This window comes from Dreissena polymorpha, chromosome 8 (genome assembly GCF_020536995.1).
Source record: "Dreissena polymorpha isolate Duluth1 chromosome 8, UMN_Dpol_1.0, whole genome shotgun sequence".
Classification (NCBI taxonomy): Eukaryota; Metazoa; Mollusca; class Bivalvia; order Myida; family Dreissenidae; genus Dreissena; species Dreissena polymorpha.
The window spans coordinates 39,789,072-39,809,085 of NC_068362.1; the positions used below are offsets into that span (position 1 = coordinate 39,789,072).

At 35.4% G+C, this 20,014-nt stretch overlaps 1 protein-coding gene across 3 annotated transcripts in view; it reads left to right on the top strand.

Moving 5' to 3' along the window:
• The window catches only part of LOC127841501 (uncharacterized), a 62,671-nt gene extending 44,031 nt beyond the window's left edge, over positions 1 to 18,640 (top strand). For 2 of the 3 annotated variants that reach the window (XM_052370370.1, XM_052370371.1), the window contains 2 exons: positions 11,909 to 12,058; positions 15,098 to 18,640. In XM_052370370.1, the coding sequence (XP_052226330.1) occupies positions 12,014 to 12,058; positions 15,098 to 17,275 (2,223 nt within the window). In that variant the 5' untranslated portion in view covers positions 11,909 to 12,013 and the 3' untranslated portion in view covers positions 17,276 to 18,640. The remainder of the gene's footprint in view (positions 1 to 11,908; positions 12,059 to 15,097) is intronic. The other variant, XR_008031041.1, reaches the window with a different exon arrangement.
• The last annotated feature ends 1,374 nt before the right edge of the window (positions 18,641 to 20,014 follow it).

Here is a 20,014-nt window from a genome sequence, read left to right on the forward strand (position 1 = left end):
TAAATGATTTAACTGCCGCTTTTGATTTAACAAGTAACAATTTCAAAGTTGAGGTGTTCTAAACGTAGTTTTTAAGAATGCAGGTAATGCGATTGAATATATGAGAATAGACAGAGATAATATCTTAATTGATTGAATGTATTATGTACACTTACCTACCATGTAACTTACCATCTATGTTATTACGGCAGGTATGTTTTCTCGAAGCCATCCATTAAATAAGCATTTAATTAAGAATATGATATAGTAAAAACTATTGTATTTCAAGCAGAAGATTAAATATACTTATCATATTGTTTCTAAATATTCCATATGTGAACGGTAGTTTATTAAAAGCTATTCCCTCTAACCCGAGCGTCTTCTCTGAAATGAAAACAACACATATTAGAAATACAGCTTGTATATTGGATAAGCCTGCATACTACCGGATGACACAATACAATTCGTAATCCGTTTATACAACATACAAAAAGACATCATTATTATACATTCGATGTTCTTTACAAATATGCAACATGGTAATCACACACACATATATATATATATATATATATATATATATATATATATATATATATATATATATATATATATATATATATATATATATATTATATTCATGAGAACACTTGTCATTCATAGCCCTGTACCTAAATTTTTTGAAAATTAATATGTATTACCGGTCAGTATCGCCAAGCTGAATGACAATTCCTCGTGCATTCAACCCGCATATGCCTTTATACAACGCCCTCTAGCGGCGACTTTTCTTACTCGAGGGAAATACATTTTCCTCTAATTCACTTTGTTCAGACTAGGAAAATTATATTTCCCTCTAACCCGAACGTCTTTTCTCAAATGAAAACAACACATATGAGAATACAGCTTTTATATTGGATAAGCCTGCATACTCCCGCATGAAATAAAAGTTCGGGCAATATGATATATGAATGACAAGAATTCAATAACACTAAGTGTAAATCTCACAGTCCAAGTGATTTAGAAACTAATAATCTAGCTTCAATATCATCTTTCACGTAACCGTCTTTTGCACTGTCACTAGACCACCGACCATGTCTCTTAAAGAGTATGTCCCTTACACCCTGATTAGCAGCACTAGTAGCTCCTCATGACCTCAGTGAATGTAAACAAAAACTAATTGTCTTCAACATGCGGTTTAAACGCTTCTTTAAACTGCTCACGCAAGCTTGTGTATGACATCGATTTTTTTTCTTTCTTGGTATATGTCCAGTCTTTGTCTTAGATAAATTACAAAACAGAAAAATCATCACCATTTAAACCAGTCCAATCAATAAACCTTTGCAAATTCACATATGGACATAAAATAGTTCCGGATTTAGCAATCACTATCCAAGAACCATCTCTATACTTGCTGTTTTATTGCATTCAATAAACACTGTCATGTATGTATTACAAACATAATATCGCACACTTTCAATTGTAACAATTCAGAAATGCGCATAAACCCGAATAACCTATTAAACTGGCATCACTAATTCTTTGAGACATAACATCTATTTCCTCATACAAACGATTGTACATCGATAATAATATATCAACCGTAATAGGCTCTATTTTAACTACTCGACAAGATAAAAAAAATTTGCTGCTTCTAAAACGTTCCTTACTAACTTAGAGTCTGTAGGAGTATTTTATCCATGAAAATCATGCATCCATTTTATTCCATAAAAAGCAGAAATAGCAGGTGTTGGGGTTTTAGCGCTATATATGATTGACACTAAATACAACGCAACCGGAAATGCCTTCGCGGGCAGAATCTCACCACTCCCAAGCTGATTGCACAAAGCCCAGTTCCTCCACCGCATGAATGCGTATTCATATTTTGAACATGTACTGCCTGCTCTGCTTTTTCGCAATGTCAAGGAGTAGCTCCACCTTGTCCGCCAAGACTTCCGGTAGCGCCTGTATCTCATCAATGTGTATCTGAAAAATATATGTAAAAAGAAAAAAGAAAATTAAATACAAAAACTTGTTTACACAAATATAATGATCACAATATTTTTAACATTTATACTTTTCACATCAAATATTCATCACATCAATTTTGATTTAACAAACGTTTCTCAAACGTTAAATTTGAACAATCGTCAATATCCAGACAAGCGTCTTCACAATGTCAATTTTCTGACAAGCATCTTTATGACAATGATCTACAAGCGTCAATATTCAAGAGAAGCGTCTTTACAATATCAAAATTCTAACAAGCATCTTTCGACCAAATTTGACAAGCGTCAATATTCAGACAAGCGTTTTCATAACCATGATTGACAAGCGTCAATATACAGACAAGCGTCTTCATAACCATGATTGACAAGCGTCAATATACAGACATACACATGTTTTTAATCTGCCAGTTCTATGGTTATTTCTGTCCAAATCAAAATTAATTGATAATTCAAATCTTAAATTCCACAAAACATGCGAGCATGCCAAATTTTAAATCTGCGTTACCGAACATACCCTAGACACTTTAACATGGCGTATAAAACCGGTTATCTTATGGTAAACTAATGACCATCGAAATTTCAGACGTGAATTGTCCATGTGGGCATAACCATGGCCAAAATACTGCTGACGTCCAATTTGGCACAACCAATACATCCCGTGCCCTATCAGCTCTCATTTTATTCAGAACTCTTGGAATAATAGATATTGGCGGCACGAACAAGCCTATGTCAAATGACCATGAAGTAGTAAAAGCATCTATAACTTCTGATCCGGGATTCCAATATCTTGAATAGAATCTCTCACATTTTCTATTATAATGAGATTTGAACCAGTCAATTTTGAGCATGCCAAAATATGCAACAATAAATGCAATCAATTCGTCAGATATACTCCAATCATCAAAATCTTCTATCATGGACAAATAGTAAGCTCTCATTATCATTCCTCGGTACCCACTCAATCTCTAACACAATACTGTTGCTCAAACATACTTTGAAAATATCCATAGCTAAATGCTGTAATTTCCTTTTCCAAGAACCTTTCTTTACAATCGCTACAACATCTTGATTATACGTAAACCATTTTACCCTTTGATAGGTCAACAAATATTTGAAGGAACACTAAACCCAGAATACAGCAGTTAATACCCTTCATGTTGACGACATTTGTGCCTCTTCAACCGACCACATTCCATGTGAGATACCATTTATTGCGTCAACGACATAACCACCGTACGCTGTATAGCTCGCGTCGGAATAGATAACCTTAGAACATTTGTGAGAATCAAAAATATCCCTCCTATTCAAATGTAACATATTTTGTTTCCAAAACATTATTTCCTTGACACTCTCATCGGAAATATTTATTTGAGAATCCCACTTATTTGCTGTGCGAATATCTAAATTCAAATATCTTGAAAAATTTGCAATAGATTACCAATGACAATCGACATAGATATAATCTGACGGACAAAGCTAGCGATTTTCCTAACTGGCAGGTACTTATGTTATCTTAATTCCGCTAGCAAAAAAGAGCAAGTGGCCATAGCTTTATCAGTCCTGTTCGATGCTATCTGTGTCACATCTTGTGACGAATCTAATATCGAACCTAAGAACTGCACAACCTGAATAGGCACCCAAATGCATTTATCTGTCTTAGGAATGAAGCCAGCACAAGGCATATCTTGTTTCACCTGCGTACCTAATAGCAAAGTACTTTCATAAGTATCAGAAAAACCAAACCCGTCGTCCAAAAACACGAGTACAGATTTACCTTCGCTACGCCACTTTTTGACTAAAGGGCGACAAATCTTGGTCCAAATCCAACTAGCTGAAGATAACCCAAACGGAAAAACCAGAAAACGAAAATATCGCTCTACATTGTCCTTACCCTTCTATGCAAACCCTAGAAATCCACAGTGTGGTTAAACAATTTGAATGACATGATTGGCACTAGTTATATCATATTTCACTATGAAAAAATATTTTTTTCAAAAATGACAAAGCAACTTTCAAATCTTCGAATCTTACACTTTGCTTATACAAATGCATATATAGAGCCCTCAAATCTAAAATGAGTCTTTTTTTCCAATGTTTCCATTACTGTGTTCTGATACAGTCAAAGGATTTATAATAATTGAAGGTGCGTCACACACCTCAATCAGGCTACGTTCCAGCAAATGATAGCTTCAGAGACAAAATCAGAATTAATATAAGCAGATCTAATATTCTTCAATACCTGTCTAGGGGGCTTAGTATAAAATGGAATTTTATAGCCAATTGTAATAACATCAAGAATATATTTATTAGCCCCAATTCTCTCCCAGAAATCAATGTTTTGTCTTAAGCGTCCCCGTACTATAATGTCTTTTACACCTTGCTTATAGTCAAAATAATCTCTTGTAAATCTATCAAAATCATTTCTATACTACTCATCTTTAATTGTATCTGACACTACTGCTTGGTGCCGGAAACGGAACTGACTGTGTGGCTGGTGCCCGGACCTCTGGCGACGTACGGACATTCGCGCCGGAAGTGAGAAGACTCTCCACATGCGAAGCAGCTGTCACGGCCGGTTGCGATGGGAATGTAGCGCTCGCCCCTCGGTTACCACGAAAAAGACTTCCTCTTCCGCCCGCAAAAGTACCACGTGTAGAAGCGACCGAATATGGCGCGAACCACTTTTCCGATGACGTGGAATACGGATACTTCCTCTTATCCGCTCTCCGTTTTTCTTCGTGGCTTTATTGTCCGCCCTGGATATTTTTGCATCTTCATCACTATCGCTGGCAACCGGGTTTGATTCGTAAACATTTACAGTGTCCCATCCTCCCTCTGACGTATCCGCGATACGTATCAATGTGTTCCTTTTCCTTATCTTTTCGCATGCCTCCGTAACTAATTCTCGACAATATTCGTCTTTTCCATGTTCTGTGCTCCATTCGATATGTTTCAAAATGTTTACAATTTCTTCGTTGAATTCATGCTGTGCTTTGTTGCCCTTGAACCGCCACGTCATTTCCTTTTCCTTTTTCAAACGTTTCGCCTCCTCGAAGGCTGTCACGGCCGTGCCTTTCAGTTCATCTTTTAAGTTCTGAACCATACAATTCTGTTCTCTCAATTCATCGAACAACAAATTTAATTTATAATGCAAATCCCCGCCTTGGTTTCGCTCCGCCATTTTATACACGCCGCTGACACTCAAAAAATTAATGTGTATTACCGGTCAGTATCGCCAAGCTGAATGACAATTCCTCGTGCATTCAACCCGCATATGCCTTTATACAACGCCCTCTAGCGGCGACTTATCTTATTCAAGGGAAATTAATTTTCCTCTAATTCACTTTGTTCAAACTAGGAAAATTATATTTCTCGAAAACATTAGAACATCTACGCATATGTTATTATTTTAAATAATGCACTGACAACCTTTGACATAATGTAAACACATTTAGGCCGTTTCCTGCCTAGAAGTTCTGCTCGTTTTTATATTAGATACTGGACAAACATTAAGAGGTGTGATAAAACATGTGACTTCGCAGTTCCTGTCAAAATTTATCTTCTTATCATGGTCGCAATGTGTATACTGTTGCCGAATGCAGAGTAGTTAAATCATTTAACGTCTATTGTATTACAGAGTAAAACAACATACTAAATCGATGAAATGAACTCAGATGAATACTTATTAAATATTAACGCAGATATGTTTACATATATAAATACATTTATGCTACACAAGCAAATAACGTTCATGATGTTAGTGTTATCCACGTTGAACTATCTCAAATTATTTAAGGCTTGGAGAGATATTGAGTTTATACCAAATAATATCTATTATTAATATCATTATATATTCCTTAATGTTCAAAACGAAAATCACCTTGGCAGGAAGTGTATATATAAAGCTTACGGCGACGTTAAATAGAAAGAAATCATTTATAACATATACACTGCAGAATTAAGCATACCGTTTTAGCACGAAATTCACCAAACACGTTCTAAAACGATGACCATTTACCATCATTTGGTATTATCGTCCCGAAATATAGATCGTTCATTTAATCACAATCGGGGGCCATTTGTTGTTATTTCTTCATGAAACTTGGTTAAAACATTTGTTCCATTGATATTTTGGGCTGCAAAAAACAGGTTTTTTATCTCAGGTGAGCGTCTTTGGGCCTTTTAGGCCCTCTTGTTATCTTTCAGATCAACGTGAAAGGGGCGAGTTTACATTGTGAAACCGCGTCAACCTTTTTAAATAATTATTGTATGTAACTTAATTATGATTATCTAGCATCAATTACACATGAAGCCAAATAAAGGACGAACCGGAATAGTTAGTTTTATTTTACCTTTCTTATTATGAGTATCGAAATCAATAAATATCTAAACATATGAACAGCAACAACAAACGTTGTTATCGGACGAAAACATTTTGAGTATTTTTGTATATAAGGGGCTTGTTTTAGAAAGCTTATGGGTACACGCAAATAAAATATATGAGCCGTGCTCTGTGAAAATGGGGTTTAATGCATGTGCGTAAACTGTCGTCCCAGATCAGCCTGTGCAGTCCGCACAGGCTAATCAGGGACGACACTTTCAACATAAACTTGAATTTTTGTAAGAAGATACTTTCTTTAAACAGAAAATATCATAAAAGCTTAGAGCAGAAAGTTTCGTCCCTGATTAGCCTGTGCGGACTGCACAGGCTTATCTGGGACGACACTTAACACACATGCATTAAACCACCTTTTCACAGAGCACGGCTCATATGTGTTCAACACTCAATCTTTTAGCACATGTAGGATGTCGTTTATTTATATCAGTACAAATAAATATGTAGCTGATTCGACGTACCGCCATGAAGTGTAATGGCGGAAGAGCATAGATGTCAGGAAGCACGTTTATTTTAAGAAGATCTTTTGAAGAACATCAACATGTGAAAATATACAAATTACAATAACATTCATTTTGAAGGGAACATACATTCATTATAATGTTATTTATATATTAATATATTTAATTGAAACGCAAGCTGTTATTTCATAATTATGTATGTTTATGACGATGAGATTTATATATTCTTAAGTCGAAATAAACTATTATGTTCTGTTATTTTTACAATTATGATGCTTACGTTTAATTCAGTTCGTTAAACTTTCTTTCGTTAAGAAAAACCACAAAAGTTTGACAGTCGGGGCTTCGAATATGTTAATGCAATACTCGCAATGAAGTCAGCTACTATTAAATACATGTAATTGTTGTAACTTTTATTAGTTTCATGTCAATCCGAATCGCTGCTAGATTGCTTATATTAAGATAGGTATCATTCATATCAATATATATTAATACGTAATATACATTTAATATCGTGCGTATCTTAGTAAGAAGTGGTTTAACAAGACACAACTTCCATAGACAATGTATGTGTGTGTTGGTGTGGGGGATGTTTTCAATAATATCACCAGCCATTAAAATTTTACGCTAGGATTTTCGTGCAGCGTTTATTTATTGATTTTATTCCGAATTGAAAGCAAGTTTAACTATAATGGCGAATAAACAGGACCGATGTCTTGTTTACATAGACTGCGTTTGCGTCATGCAAACGCAGCGTGGCCACCTCCTAAATATCCGCGCTCTTCATATTTCCTTGATAATTTTGTGCGAAAGCGTATAACACATTTTGTTTTAATACTACAAAACTTAGGACCAACGGATGTCATTACGACTTTCCTATAGTTTCGTGAATTCAACAATCGCCGTAGAAAAAAAATTGTCATCTGGTGCCCCAATTACAAAGTACTATGTACTATTGTAGAGACAGACGTAGGTGTTACGCTCGTTGAAGCTTCGGTTGCTGCACGCGTAGCTGAAACGATACTCGTATGCATATTAAAAGCGTCACTTTATGTATACGTAGTTTACTTGCAACTTGTTAACCTTCTGGACATTCGATTTACCGGTCCCTTTTTTTAAGATTACCATTAAACTTTGTTTAAATAAATAAAATGCAGTTTTCAAGGTGTACCGGTAAATTATACAATTTCATTTAACAGATAATTTCCTGCCCATTAACACTATTGACTACTAAAACAACATGCCACGCCGATATCGGGAATGAATAATATGCAAAGAAACAAAGTAAACCAGTACCTTTGTTGTAACAAACAACAGTTTGTTAAATGTCAGTATCGTCTTAATCTTCTAGGCACACAAATGCTGTTTGTTATCTGTTGGGAGTGGGGCGTTTACGCGGTAAACGACACGGTTATTCAACACGCGATACAAATCAGAATACAACAGTACAATACTGTATTGCACCTAGACATGTATAACAAACAAAATACCGTGATTTTGATCTGCGTATTTGAAGTTTTGTTAACAACTATTCGAGACTAAAATCTCACCATTGTAAATTGTTTCGTAATATGCATAGTTTCAAGCTTATCTGTTTTTGTTGAAATCGGATCCAGTTTACGTCGTTTATCTTCTATCAGAATTTATAAAGTGAATCGTTCACTTTCATTTTAAATCTTAAAATATATTAAGATTAAAGTGGGCATGACCATTTTTATATTTGTTATATATTGATACAAATATGTTACAATAACAAAAGAAAGGCAAGAACTTTTTTACATTGAAGACGCATTACATAAAAAGCAGCAAATACAAATTAGCGCCCCGTGCCGATTGTGACTTAGATATTTCTAGGGCTGTAACGATACATTCAAATATTCGAATTACTTGAATACGGTTGTGGACGAATCGTATTCGTTATTCGCCACCTCCCGAACCGAATATTTGACGAATACAAACAACGTAGTTTCGAGTTTGAAAGTTTATGTTTAATCATCTTATCTTACCTTACTTATGAAGGTTCATACAATAAACCCCTATATTTAAATGTTTTTCTCCTTATTCTGGCGTTTTTTATCATGTCTACCCCACCTCTATGTTACACAATGAGATTATCAACAAAAATGGCGGGCACCGGTTGAATATTTACGACATTGAATTTAAAAATCTTTCGATGGTTGTTTATTGCAGTGTTGTTTTTTTTCCTTCTTTGGACGGGTCCGGTAAACGGACCCGTTCCCAATGACTTACGGAGCTGTTTCAAAAATGAACCGGACCCGTTCCAATTTCAGAAAAAATACAAAAAATACCAATCAAAATAGAGTAAACAATCCCCGAAAACGCCATCGGCTTATATGGCCTTTTTTAATGAGAAAAGCGAAATTCATTTCGCCCTCAGTTTAAAGTCCACAAACAATACCTGTAAAGCAACCTCCCATTTAAATTCCAGCAAACACAATGTATTTCCTCACACTGGATTAAAATACATATGAATAATCCAATCATGTCAAATCTCCGATAGTTTTCACACATTGCATCCTCTATGGAGCAAATGTATTAATGCTTTATCTGACAGTACTGCATGTTGCCGGTAATGTAGTATGGATCAATGCCTTTTGGCAATTTGCCACCTGCTGAGAGTGTAACAAGTTTACAGTTTTAACTACTAGAAATCGGCCCCAACATCAAAGACCTTTGATGTCTACCGACAGCATTGACTGCTTGCAGACTATTTTGAGTGATCGGTTTTATTGATGTCATTTGGGAACACTATAATGATTTCCAAAGTTGTTGTTTTTTTCAAGATGTGTTTTATTGTTTCGACTTGAATTTGATAATAGGTTAATTATAATGGTTTATTTAGAAGACAAAATTAATATTAAATGTTTAATACCAAAAATACCCCCCTCCAAAAAAATATATATTTTTATTTTTATTGTGGGTTTGATGTGTAGTGTATGTAAATACAATTTATATTAAGCACTTTCATGCACAATTAATGCCGTAAGAGGGTTGTTTATTGTGTTCTTTTCTTCATACTTGATTGTTGATTTTCTTTACAATAAAACATAATTGAATAAGCAGGATTCATAATCATCAATGCACATCTTGTATTCAGCAATTTAAAAGGGTAAAATAATGCAACTAATAAAAACACAATCTGTGTTCCGATAGCATGTTGCTGTTTGTGCGTGACTGTGGATAAAAGTTTATGATGCTTTCCTGTGTCACTTAAAGCTGAACAAGTTAAACAAAGTAAATAAAATACCATATTTCAATTGGGAAGATTTTGCGACTCGTTTTTTCCCAATTTGGTGATTTCACGATCACGACGCGAAAAATTCCCAATGGCATGGGTACCGAACCCGTTCCCAATTGGGTAAAAAAAACACTGATTAACGTTTATCTAGGTAAATACGGGTGATTTGATGCTCAAACATACACACAAAGGATTAGCAGATGGATTTTTTTTGTTTATCACGACAATCATTGTGCATCTTTTCAACTAAACAAAATTGAATGGGTGCTGTCACTTATGTGTCAACAGTTGACTATTAATTGTTCTTCTCAAGGATTTAATTGGTACTAGTCATGTTTTCTCAAAAGTTTCAAACTTGTGCTCAAAGTTTAAGCAGTGCTTGTTAGTGTTTTGTTATTTCACAGTGTTATATTTCATATTTTCGGTATGCAATGATACTCAATCAAATTGACAGATACTCATAGTTTCATTCTATATAATGTCATGTCAAATTGTCTGTATTACTTGTGTTCATTTAAATTCATATTCGCGAATAAATATTCGTATTCGCCACCCTGTATTCGTGATACGTATCGTATTCGTCACCTAGTGTATTCGTTACAGCCCTACAGAATACATTTAACCTGAATAAATAATCTTGAAATAAAACAATGTTGTTTTTACATGGCACAGAGGTGACCATCACAGGTGCAAACGTTTCCCGTTTTCATTCACACCTATACGGTATTATTCACACCTACCCGGCTATATATTATCAGTGGGACGAAACGCTACCCCTTTTCAACAGTAATATCAGTGGCTCGAACTGGTAGTGGGACGAAACGACCATAACTCTCTTTATACAATGGAATATATTGCAATGGGTATTAAATGTTTATTGAAGTCTGGATCCCATGGGATTTCTTTGTAAATGGGCGGGGGCCCCTGTGTAACTCCCATTGGAGTTTATTGAAAATGGGGGATTGACGGGGTCTCCCGTCAAACCCCCCACGGGAGACCCGTCAAATCTCCCAAGGAGTTTTAATGGAAATGGGAGATTGGCGGGTGCCCCTGTAAAAACCCCACGGGTGAAGAAAATCTACAAACACTTTATTTTCTTATTTAAGTACATATTTCTTACAATTATGACTTAAGCATGTGTATTTGTAAACATTGAGACAGTAAACAAAGCATAATATCTAAATTACATTTTTTGTAAAATATGGGAAAAATTCTCCAGTCTGGAAAAAACACCCGTGTGATAATTGCAATTCTTAACGGGGGAGCCAAAACCCCGATGTACTCAATGTCCCCTACAAATATGCAAAATTCCATTACAATTGTTCAATAAATGAAAAAAATAAGTTTGCAAATAATATTGATTTGCAAACTTAATCTCGATACTGTTATATACATGTACTCTAGGAATAAAAATCATGTAAACTGATAAACTATTGTGTTATCACTAATGATCAACCAATCACGCAAGTGGTCAAAAGATGTGTGTATGAAATTGATGACGGCCTACTTATGAAACTGTTGTTTTAATTGCATGCATTAAAACTGTGTTTTTTTAATTTAAATAAACTTCAATTACTTATTCATGTATGGTTCCAAAGGATTAAGCCTGTACAATGCAGTAATTCGTAACAATCAAAAATTAGTTTTCCAAAGCCACGACTGATATTGTTTGAACTTCATTTTCGCTTATTAAAAATAAAGCGAAGCAACGACTGAAATAAAGTTATTTATCGGGAGAAATTGCATTCACTAATGTTTGCATTGTGTTGTAACGTTTAACTTTGTATTGCTGTTATGATTTTTGCAGACAATAGGTCCTAAACAACAACAAGTTATTGAAAATGCAGCCCATCCGATTCTTTTGGTGAAGACATTTGCCTGAAACTTTGCTAGAAAATACAGAGGAAAGTGAATGTCAGCAGTCAAAGAAGCCCACGTGCGGAGAGCTTTAGGAAGCGTATGTAGCAATATTATGTTTTTTAAGAAAAGCAGCTAGAGAATATGGTTTATTATACGGATTTGTCTACACTGCGTTTCAGGGGAAATGTGTAGATACATGACTATTATCTCGCACACGCCGTCTAGTGGACATCAATATACAACAGTTAAATATTCGATAGGTCCTTGGTTTTAAATCAGACAACATTTGCTTAAGATTTCACAACTGCTTGGAAAACATTTATGCGGAAAAATCAAGCGCTATTTTCAATAAACATTCATTGTGGTGCAAAATAAATCGCAGCTGTAACAAGGATCCGGGAATTAGAAAAGCGCATGAGATGCAGCTGCACATTAACCTTTATATGAAAGATAACGCATTACATGTAGATTTTATACTAGAACAATATCAGGAACGATACGATTATGACGAAACATTTGACTGTCAGAAATATATGTCCGAAGTAATGAATATTCAAACCGACTTCAATAAGTTAAAGTACATTTTTTGATTTAATAATTTGTTTATTTAGCCTCTTATATACGTTTTCTGGTTATTTTACCGCTTCTTATATGATAAAACAGTAAATTTAGACTTTGAAAGCATTGATGTCTTAAATGCCCAAACGTTCTGACTAGCGCAAGACACTGAAAGAAATCACCATTGTGGTTAAAGGAACTATCTAAATGTCGGTATTATAATACCAAATAACGGTAAATGGTCATTAGCTTGGAACGTATTTGATGAATTTTGTGCAAATACTTTATGCACAATTATCCAGAGTATAGGCTAGAAATGATTAGTTTTATTAGCTCATCTTTTTTCCATAAATTATCAGCTATTGTCATCACCTCGGCGTCGGCGTCCGGTTAAGTTTTGTGTTAAGGTCCACTTTTCTCATAAAGTATCAATGCTATTGCATTCAAACTTGGTACACTTATGACTATCATGAGGGGACTGGGCATGCAAAGTAAGAGAACACTGGCATGCATTTTGACAGAATTATGTGCCCTTTTTATACTTAGAAATTAGAAAATTTCGGTTAAGTTTTGTGTTTAGGTCCATTTTATTCCTTAAGTATCAAAGCTATTGCTTTCATAGTTGCAACACTTACTAACTATCCTAAGGGGACTGTGCAGGCAAAGTTATGTAACTCTGACTGGCATTTTGACAGAATTATGTGCCCTTTGTATACTTAGAAAATAGAAAATTTTGGTTAAGTTATGTGTTTAGGTCCATTTTATTCCTTAAGTATAAAATATATTGCTTTCATACTTGCAACACTTACTAACTATCATATTGAAACTGTGCAGGCAAAGTTATGTAACTCTGACTGGTATTTTGACGGAATTATGTGCCCTTGTTATACTTAGAAAATTGAACATTTGGTTAAGTTTTGCGTTTAGGGCCACTTTATTCCTAAAGTATCAAAGCTATTGCTTTCATACTTGCAACACTAACTAACTATCATAAGGAGACTGTGCAGGCAAAGTTATGTAACTCTGACTGGCATTTTGACGGAATTATGGGCCCTTAATGCTTATAAAAATGAAAATTTGGTTAAGTTTTGTCCACTTTACCCCTAAAGTATCTTAGATATTGCTTTCATACTTGGAACACTCGCAAACTATCATAAGGGGACAGTAAAGGACAAGTTGCATAACTCTGGTTGTCATTTTTTACGGATTTACGGCTCTTTTTTGACTGAGTAACTTAGTAACTTTGGATATATGGTTAAATTTTGTGTTTAGATACACTTTACTTCTAAAGTATCAAGGCTATTGCTTTCAAACTTCAAATACTTTCATGTTATCATGAGGGTACTATACCTGGCAAGTTGAATTTTACCAGACCTTTGAATGATCTTGACTCTCAAGGTCAAATTATTAAATTTTGCAAAAATTGCCATAAATTCTTTATTTATGATAGGATTAGATTGATACTTTGACAAAACAACTCTTACCTGACATACCACAATAGACTCCACCCAAACCATCCCCCAAGCCCCCCCGAATCCCCCCCAAAAAAAGTTTTTTTCCCCTTAAATATCATCTAATAAATGATCACCACACCCTAACACTATACCTACCAAACCCACCCCCCCAAAAAAAAATTTTTTTTTTTAAACATGGTTAAAAAACACAAATATTTTTTTGTATTATTTTATTTTTGAAATACTTTCCAACCATCCCGCCCAAGAATCCCATCCCTCCCCTCCCCCCAAAAAAACACAATTGCATATTTTTGCATTTTTAGAAGAAAATGTAATAAATGACCACACCCCCACACTATACACCCCCTCCACTCCACCCTCCTTTCTTTCTGATTGAAATTGAAATAGGTTCCTACACCTTTAAAAAGAAAAATAGATAATCGGTCTGCACCCGCAAGGCGGTGCTCTTGTTTAACGTCGCCCTATGCTTTATAAATTAACTTCCGTCCAAGGTGACTTTCGTTTTAAATCTTAAGGAATCCATATTGATATTACTTATCAATATTATTTGGTACTGACTAAATCTCTCTCTCCGACTTAAATTAATTGATACATTTTAACGGCATAACACTGTCTTTATAATCATGAATGTTACTTGCTTGTGAAGCATACATTTATTTGTATATATAAACAAATTTGCGTTCACATGTTATAAGTATTCGTCTGAGTTCTCTTTTCTCATTTCATCGATTTATTATGTTTCGTAGCTCTTTAATAAAATAGATGTTTAACGTTTTAACTACGCTGAGTTCGGTAACATTATAAACATTGCGACCATAACAATCAGATTATTGTTGGACAGGATTTATTCTCGGAACTGCTTGGATGTTTTCCAAGTATCTAATATAAAGAAAAACAGATTTTGTAGGCAGGAAACTACCGCAACGTTTTCCCATTCTGTCATATGGTTTCAGTGCATCAGTTAAAATAACAACACATGCGTAGATGTTCTACTGTTTTCGAGAATAGATCTTATACAACTTCCGTTCACCTATGGAAGTGTTAGATACAATATAATACGTACATGTATATAAAATCTAACATAACGGTTATTTCTCCTTCAGAATAATGGAAACAAGCGCATTGTGACATCAGCGGCTCTTGACAAGGCTCTTAGTGACATTGGCGTCAATGAGGAAACAATTCAATTGAGAAGGACAACTTGGCTTTATCTTGAGGCTTTGCACACCATCCATCAACAGGCTCAGGACTTGGATACCGATGTATATTATTTTGGAAGCCGAACCGAAGGTTCTACCACAGAAGGTATGGACTCAGACAATGATAGTCTTGTGTGCTATAGATTTCCGGTGATTCATAATATTGCGGACATGCAGTTTGAGCTAGGGCATATTGTTGTGGTTATGGACACGTCAACCCCGCCTCAGTGTTGCTGTCTGCAATGGCTCTTGCCTGATTATTCTAAAGTTTTGCCGGATGATTTTTTTCCGTATTGTCATATTGATGCTCAAGGGCGGTTATTCCTGAAAAACAATGGGGTGAACATGTTCATAGAACGGTACTACAAAATAGAGGGTATTGACTATACCCAACACGGTCCTGCGCTTACCATCGCCGGTTTCGTAGATATTGTCCACGCTTTTCACTGTGCAAAACTGCCAGAAGAGTGTCAATATATTTTCAGAAGGCCAAAGCCCGGGCATTGGCCTGGACCAGAATTGTTGTCACAACTAAAGGATAGCGGGGTTTTCCTTGTTAAGACTGCGCATGTTGAGAACAAAACAAACTGGGACCCTCAACAACGCCTAGGAACATTAACAGTACGAACTTTCGATAACTCACATGAGCGTTATTGGAGGTTATCTACCAATTTGATGGAGAGGCTTTTGATGTTCGACCTCACAATGACGCAAATGAAAGTGTACGTAATGATGAAAATAATCAGAAAAGAGTTTTTTAAGCCGCTCGTTGGCGACCGTTTAAGCACGTTTCACTTGAAAACCACGTTGCTGTATTGCGTGGAAATGTTTCCTCCATGCATCTGGGAAGATGAAAATCTTATCCAATGTTTAACATTTTGTTTGACAACATTAAGGCGGTGGTTAAAAGTGCGATATTGCCCTCACTTTACGACGGTAAATGTGAATTTATTTGCAGGTAAACTGCAATGGAATGAGTTTCCGTCTTTGATAGAATTGTTCACGGATATTATCCGTAACGATGTGTATTGTTTGTATAATGTTAAAATGGACGACCTTGGTAGCCGTATATTGTCGATTTCCACAGAGAGTACAAATGAACTCCCTTTCGAAAAACTGGATATCGTTGTTGCCAGCAAGATGTTTGCTTCGATGATCTTTTACTCATGCGGATTTTTGTACATTTTGGCAACGCTTGGAGAAGAAGAAACATCAACACTAATAAACTACTTTGCGCAGTACATTCAAAAGTTAGAGACCATTAATAAAACCAGCACGGGATACATTCGTTCAGCAGTCTCTATTGCATTACCATTTCATTATTCCATGCAGGCTATACTGAAAGCGTCGCTCTGTATCGGTGAAAATCGAACATTACCGCAGGAGATTTTAACTTTGTGTGAAAAGTCTCTGATGTCCGACGTGACATCAAGTCGCCTTAAGTTTGCGTCGATATATTTCTCAGCATGGCAATTTGAAGAGGCTGCTGCTATTCTTAATCAGGTAGATGCACTCGTTTCTAACACAGTAATACCTTTTAGCCCTTGCTTTAATTTCAATAACTATAAGTTTGATTTAGAGCTGCTGCGACGCCGAAAAGAGTTCCTACACATGTTGCAAAACGAGGTTGCTATGAGCACAATGTTTGGCAGACACGAAATCAATTGTGTTCCTGGGCAGCTTGTCGCTGAGTTCTACAGAACGGTAACGGCGGAGGATAAAGCGTGCCGTGGTGCACTACATGTACCTTCCTGGATGGAGTGGATGGACCTTGCAGTGGTTGATTCATTGCCATATTTGTATTACCTACAGTACTTAATATTTCGAACTACTGGATTAATCAGCTACAAAGACATTGCGTTTAAGAATCTCCAGACTGCGATTTTCAGAGACCAAAACTATCATATCGACACCTCATTAAATCTGATAGGACATTGTTGGGAACTGGAAGGCAATTTGTCAAAAGCTTGGCGTGCCTATACGTTTTCAGTTAAACTTCGATCGAAGAATAACGCAGCTTACTGGCACATGTTTAGGATGATTGGAGGTCTTATTTATGGGCTTAGAATGTTATCCTGGTGACATTCGGCTACTCAGGGTGTAAATATGCATGACAACGGGAGAAAATTTGAATATATATAAGAATGCCTCATAGCAGTTGTTATCATTTTATTTTTCGCACTGTGGTGTTGTTTGTTCTGTTCTGTATTTGTGCTGATAGATTTCTTAATCGCCTTAAATGAATATTTGAGGAGCTTGTTGAATGTTGATGAGAGATTTTTTCTTTGTGATGTCTATTTATTGTAAATTTTCAGCTTGACTAATGATTGTAGCGTAGATGCAGGTGAACATATTCCTGTTCATATCCACCATGTTGTTGTATTTCAATTTTCAGAAAGTGTTATCAAAAGAGACAAAACATTTTAATTACGTAGACCTTGTTTACGAATATTCTTATATATTGAATATGTTTTTATATGTGTATGTACAGTGCTTACTTTTGAGATCATTCATGGTCACTTTTGTTAGATATATTAGGCCTAAGGGTCTTTCTAATATTGTATAACATGTAAGGTGGGTTTAAGAGGCATTTGTATTGGTGCGAGCAGTACTCAAAGGGGTTAGAACTGTAAAACAACATGTATTTTTCTTCTTTCTTTGCTCATTTTCGTTTGCCATGGTATTCTGAATCAAAAATCAAAGTATCAAAGAATCAACGAAAAATATACCAAACAATTATTCTCCAACATTCTGAATTGCCTCAAACGTGTTTCCCTTTTTTTCCATTACCATTTGAGTACAAAATCATTCGTATGTTCCTAAATATTGATAAAGCAAGATGTATTTGGTATATATTTATTCATAAATCGTTTAATATGACCTAATGATAGTAAATGATATTAAACAGGTAGGATAAAGAAAGATTGCAAGGCTACCAACGATGGCACAAATACATATTTCATAACCATGCTGCAGTTGGGAACTGGAGATGTTGCGAAAACGTATGAAACATATGGTGTGTTTTTTTCATGTAACTATCATAAACTGCTTACAACTATTAAGAGCATGTAGTAGATCATTTGTAAACGAACTACAATGAATTTAATTTCATATAATTTCTTTTAAAGTTGAATAACAATTTTATTATCTCAATATGTATTTATTTATTTGTATTGTATACGTTTTTTAATATTAATAATGGATTGTGGTTATCGCTGCTCTTTTCAACCAAATTAAAAATGTTAAATAGTTTATTTTTGTCGGCGCCGCCTACGTTCACGCAATAACGCCTACAACAAAACGTGTACGTAAAACTACATATTCCTTTTGCAATTATTCTTTTTTTTCTTGTTGAAAGGATAGTGTATGTAACCTAATTATGATCATGAAATATCGTTTATACATTTCGCCCATAGAGTTATAGTTTGAATAAAGGTTAAAATGGCACAGTTCATTTTGTTTTCAAAGCTCTGGTTATGAACATCTATACATATCATACGAATCAAGAAGAATCTATAAACACAAAACATCAACAACAAGCATAGACGAAAACATTTTAAGTATTTGGTATATACAAGGCCTCTGCGCGAAATCTTACGCATACACAAAACACGTATTAATATATGTTTAGCACTAACTGATTGCACAATTTTGATGCAGTTTATTTATATCAGTACAAATAAACGGAAATACTGATTTCTGATCCGATGTTCCTCCATAAAGTTGGATGGTATAAAAGCATAAGTGTTAGGAATCATTTTTAATAAAGCCGATCGCTTGAAAAACCTTCAAAACATTAACAAAATCCGTATACCAATTAAATAAATTTTGAAGGACATGTAAATAAGATATTTTAAATTATATTTTTATCGTTTGTATAGGGAATAGGTATTTGATTTGTCACATACTGCAAATAACTTATATTTTAAGCGCATCGAAGTACGCAACTTACAAATATTTCAATAAATGGTACAGAATTCGTTATTAAAACCTGTCCCATACGGCATTGTTGGCATAGTTGATGACGTATTTTTTACACTATATAATTCATTCTTATGAGCTAACACGACGTTAACTGATGAAGATTTCAACAACAACAACATGAGTCTCCATTTCCGGTCGAATAGCGACCCGCTTACAAAACCGACGATCGTGTCCCTTACAAATGTACATGTTGTTAGTGCTGTTGCGTTTAAGTTCCTTCGGCAGTTGCAAACAAAATGGTCAAACGATTTGCAACTGAAGCAACTTCTAGTGTGAGGATTAATTTACTCGATGTTCATTTTATATTGTGAACCAAAAAAACGGTTTTAGGCTTTTCAAGACACCCATGAAGCTGTTTTTATTATGTGTGGAACCGGTGTGTGTCCCACTACTTCTACTTAATTTATTTACTAGTCACAAACTAGGCAGGACATTTATTAATTATAGCTTCAACATTAACTGCAAGATTTTCAATGTGGGCATGGTCTTGATGTGCGGGGGGAAGCCGGAGTAACCGGCGGACACACTGTCCGGTATGGGGACCACCAACAAAACTTGCATGCTTCCGGAATCGGGGATAGAACAAGGAAAGCATATTAATGTGGTTGGTGGTCCCCATACCGGGCGGATGGGGTTTCCTCCGGGTACTCCTTATATTCCTTATATAACAATGGTCAAGAGCCCAGGTGATCTAGACTAAACAATGGCATTTGAATTCCCGAGCAGCTAACCTATCGCCGATAACGCGCCGCGTCGCCGGTGACTCGGCATTACATTTCATCCACACTGGTCATTTAGACCAAGTAAAATATGTTAATATTCATTTATAATATAAAC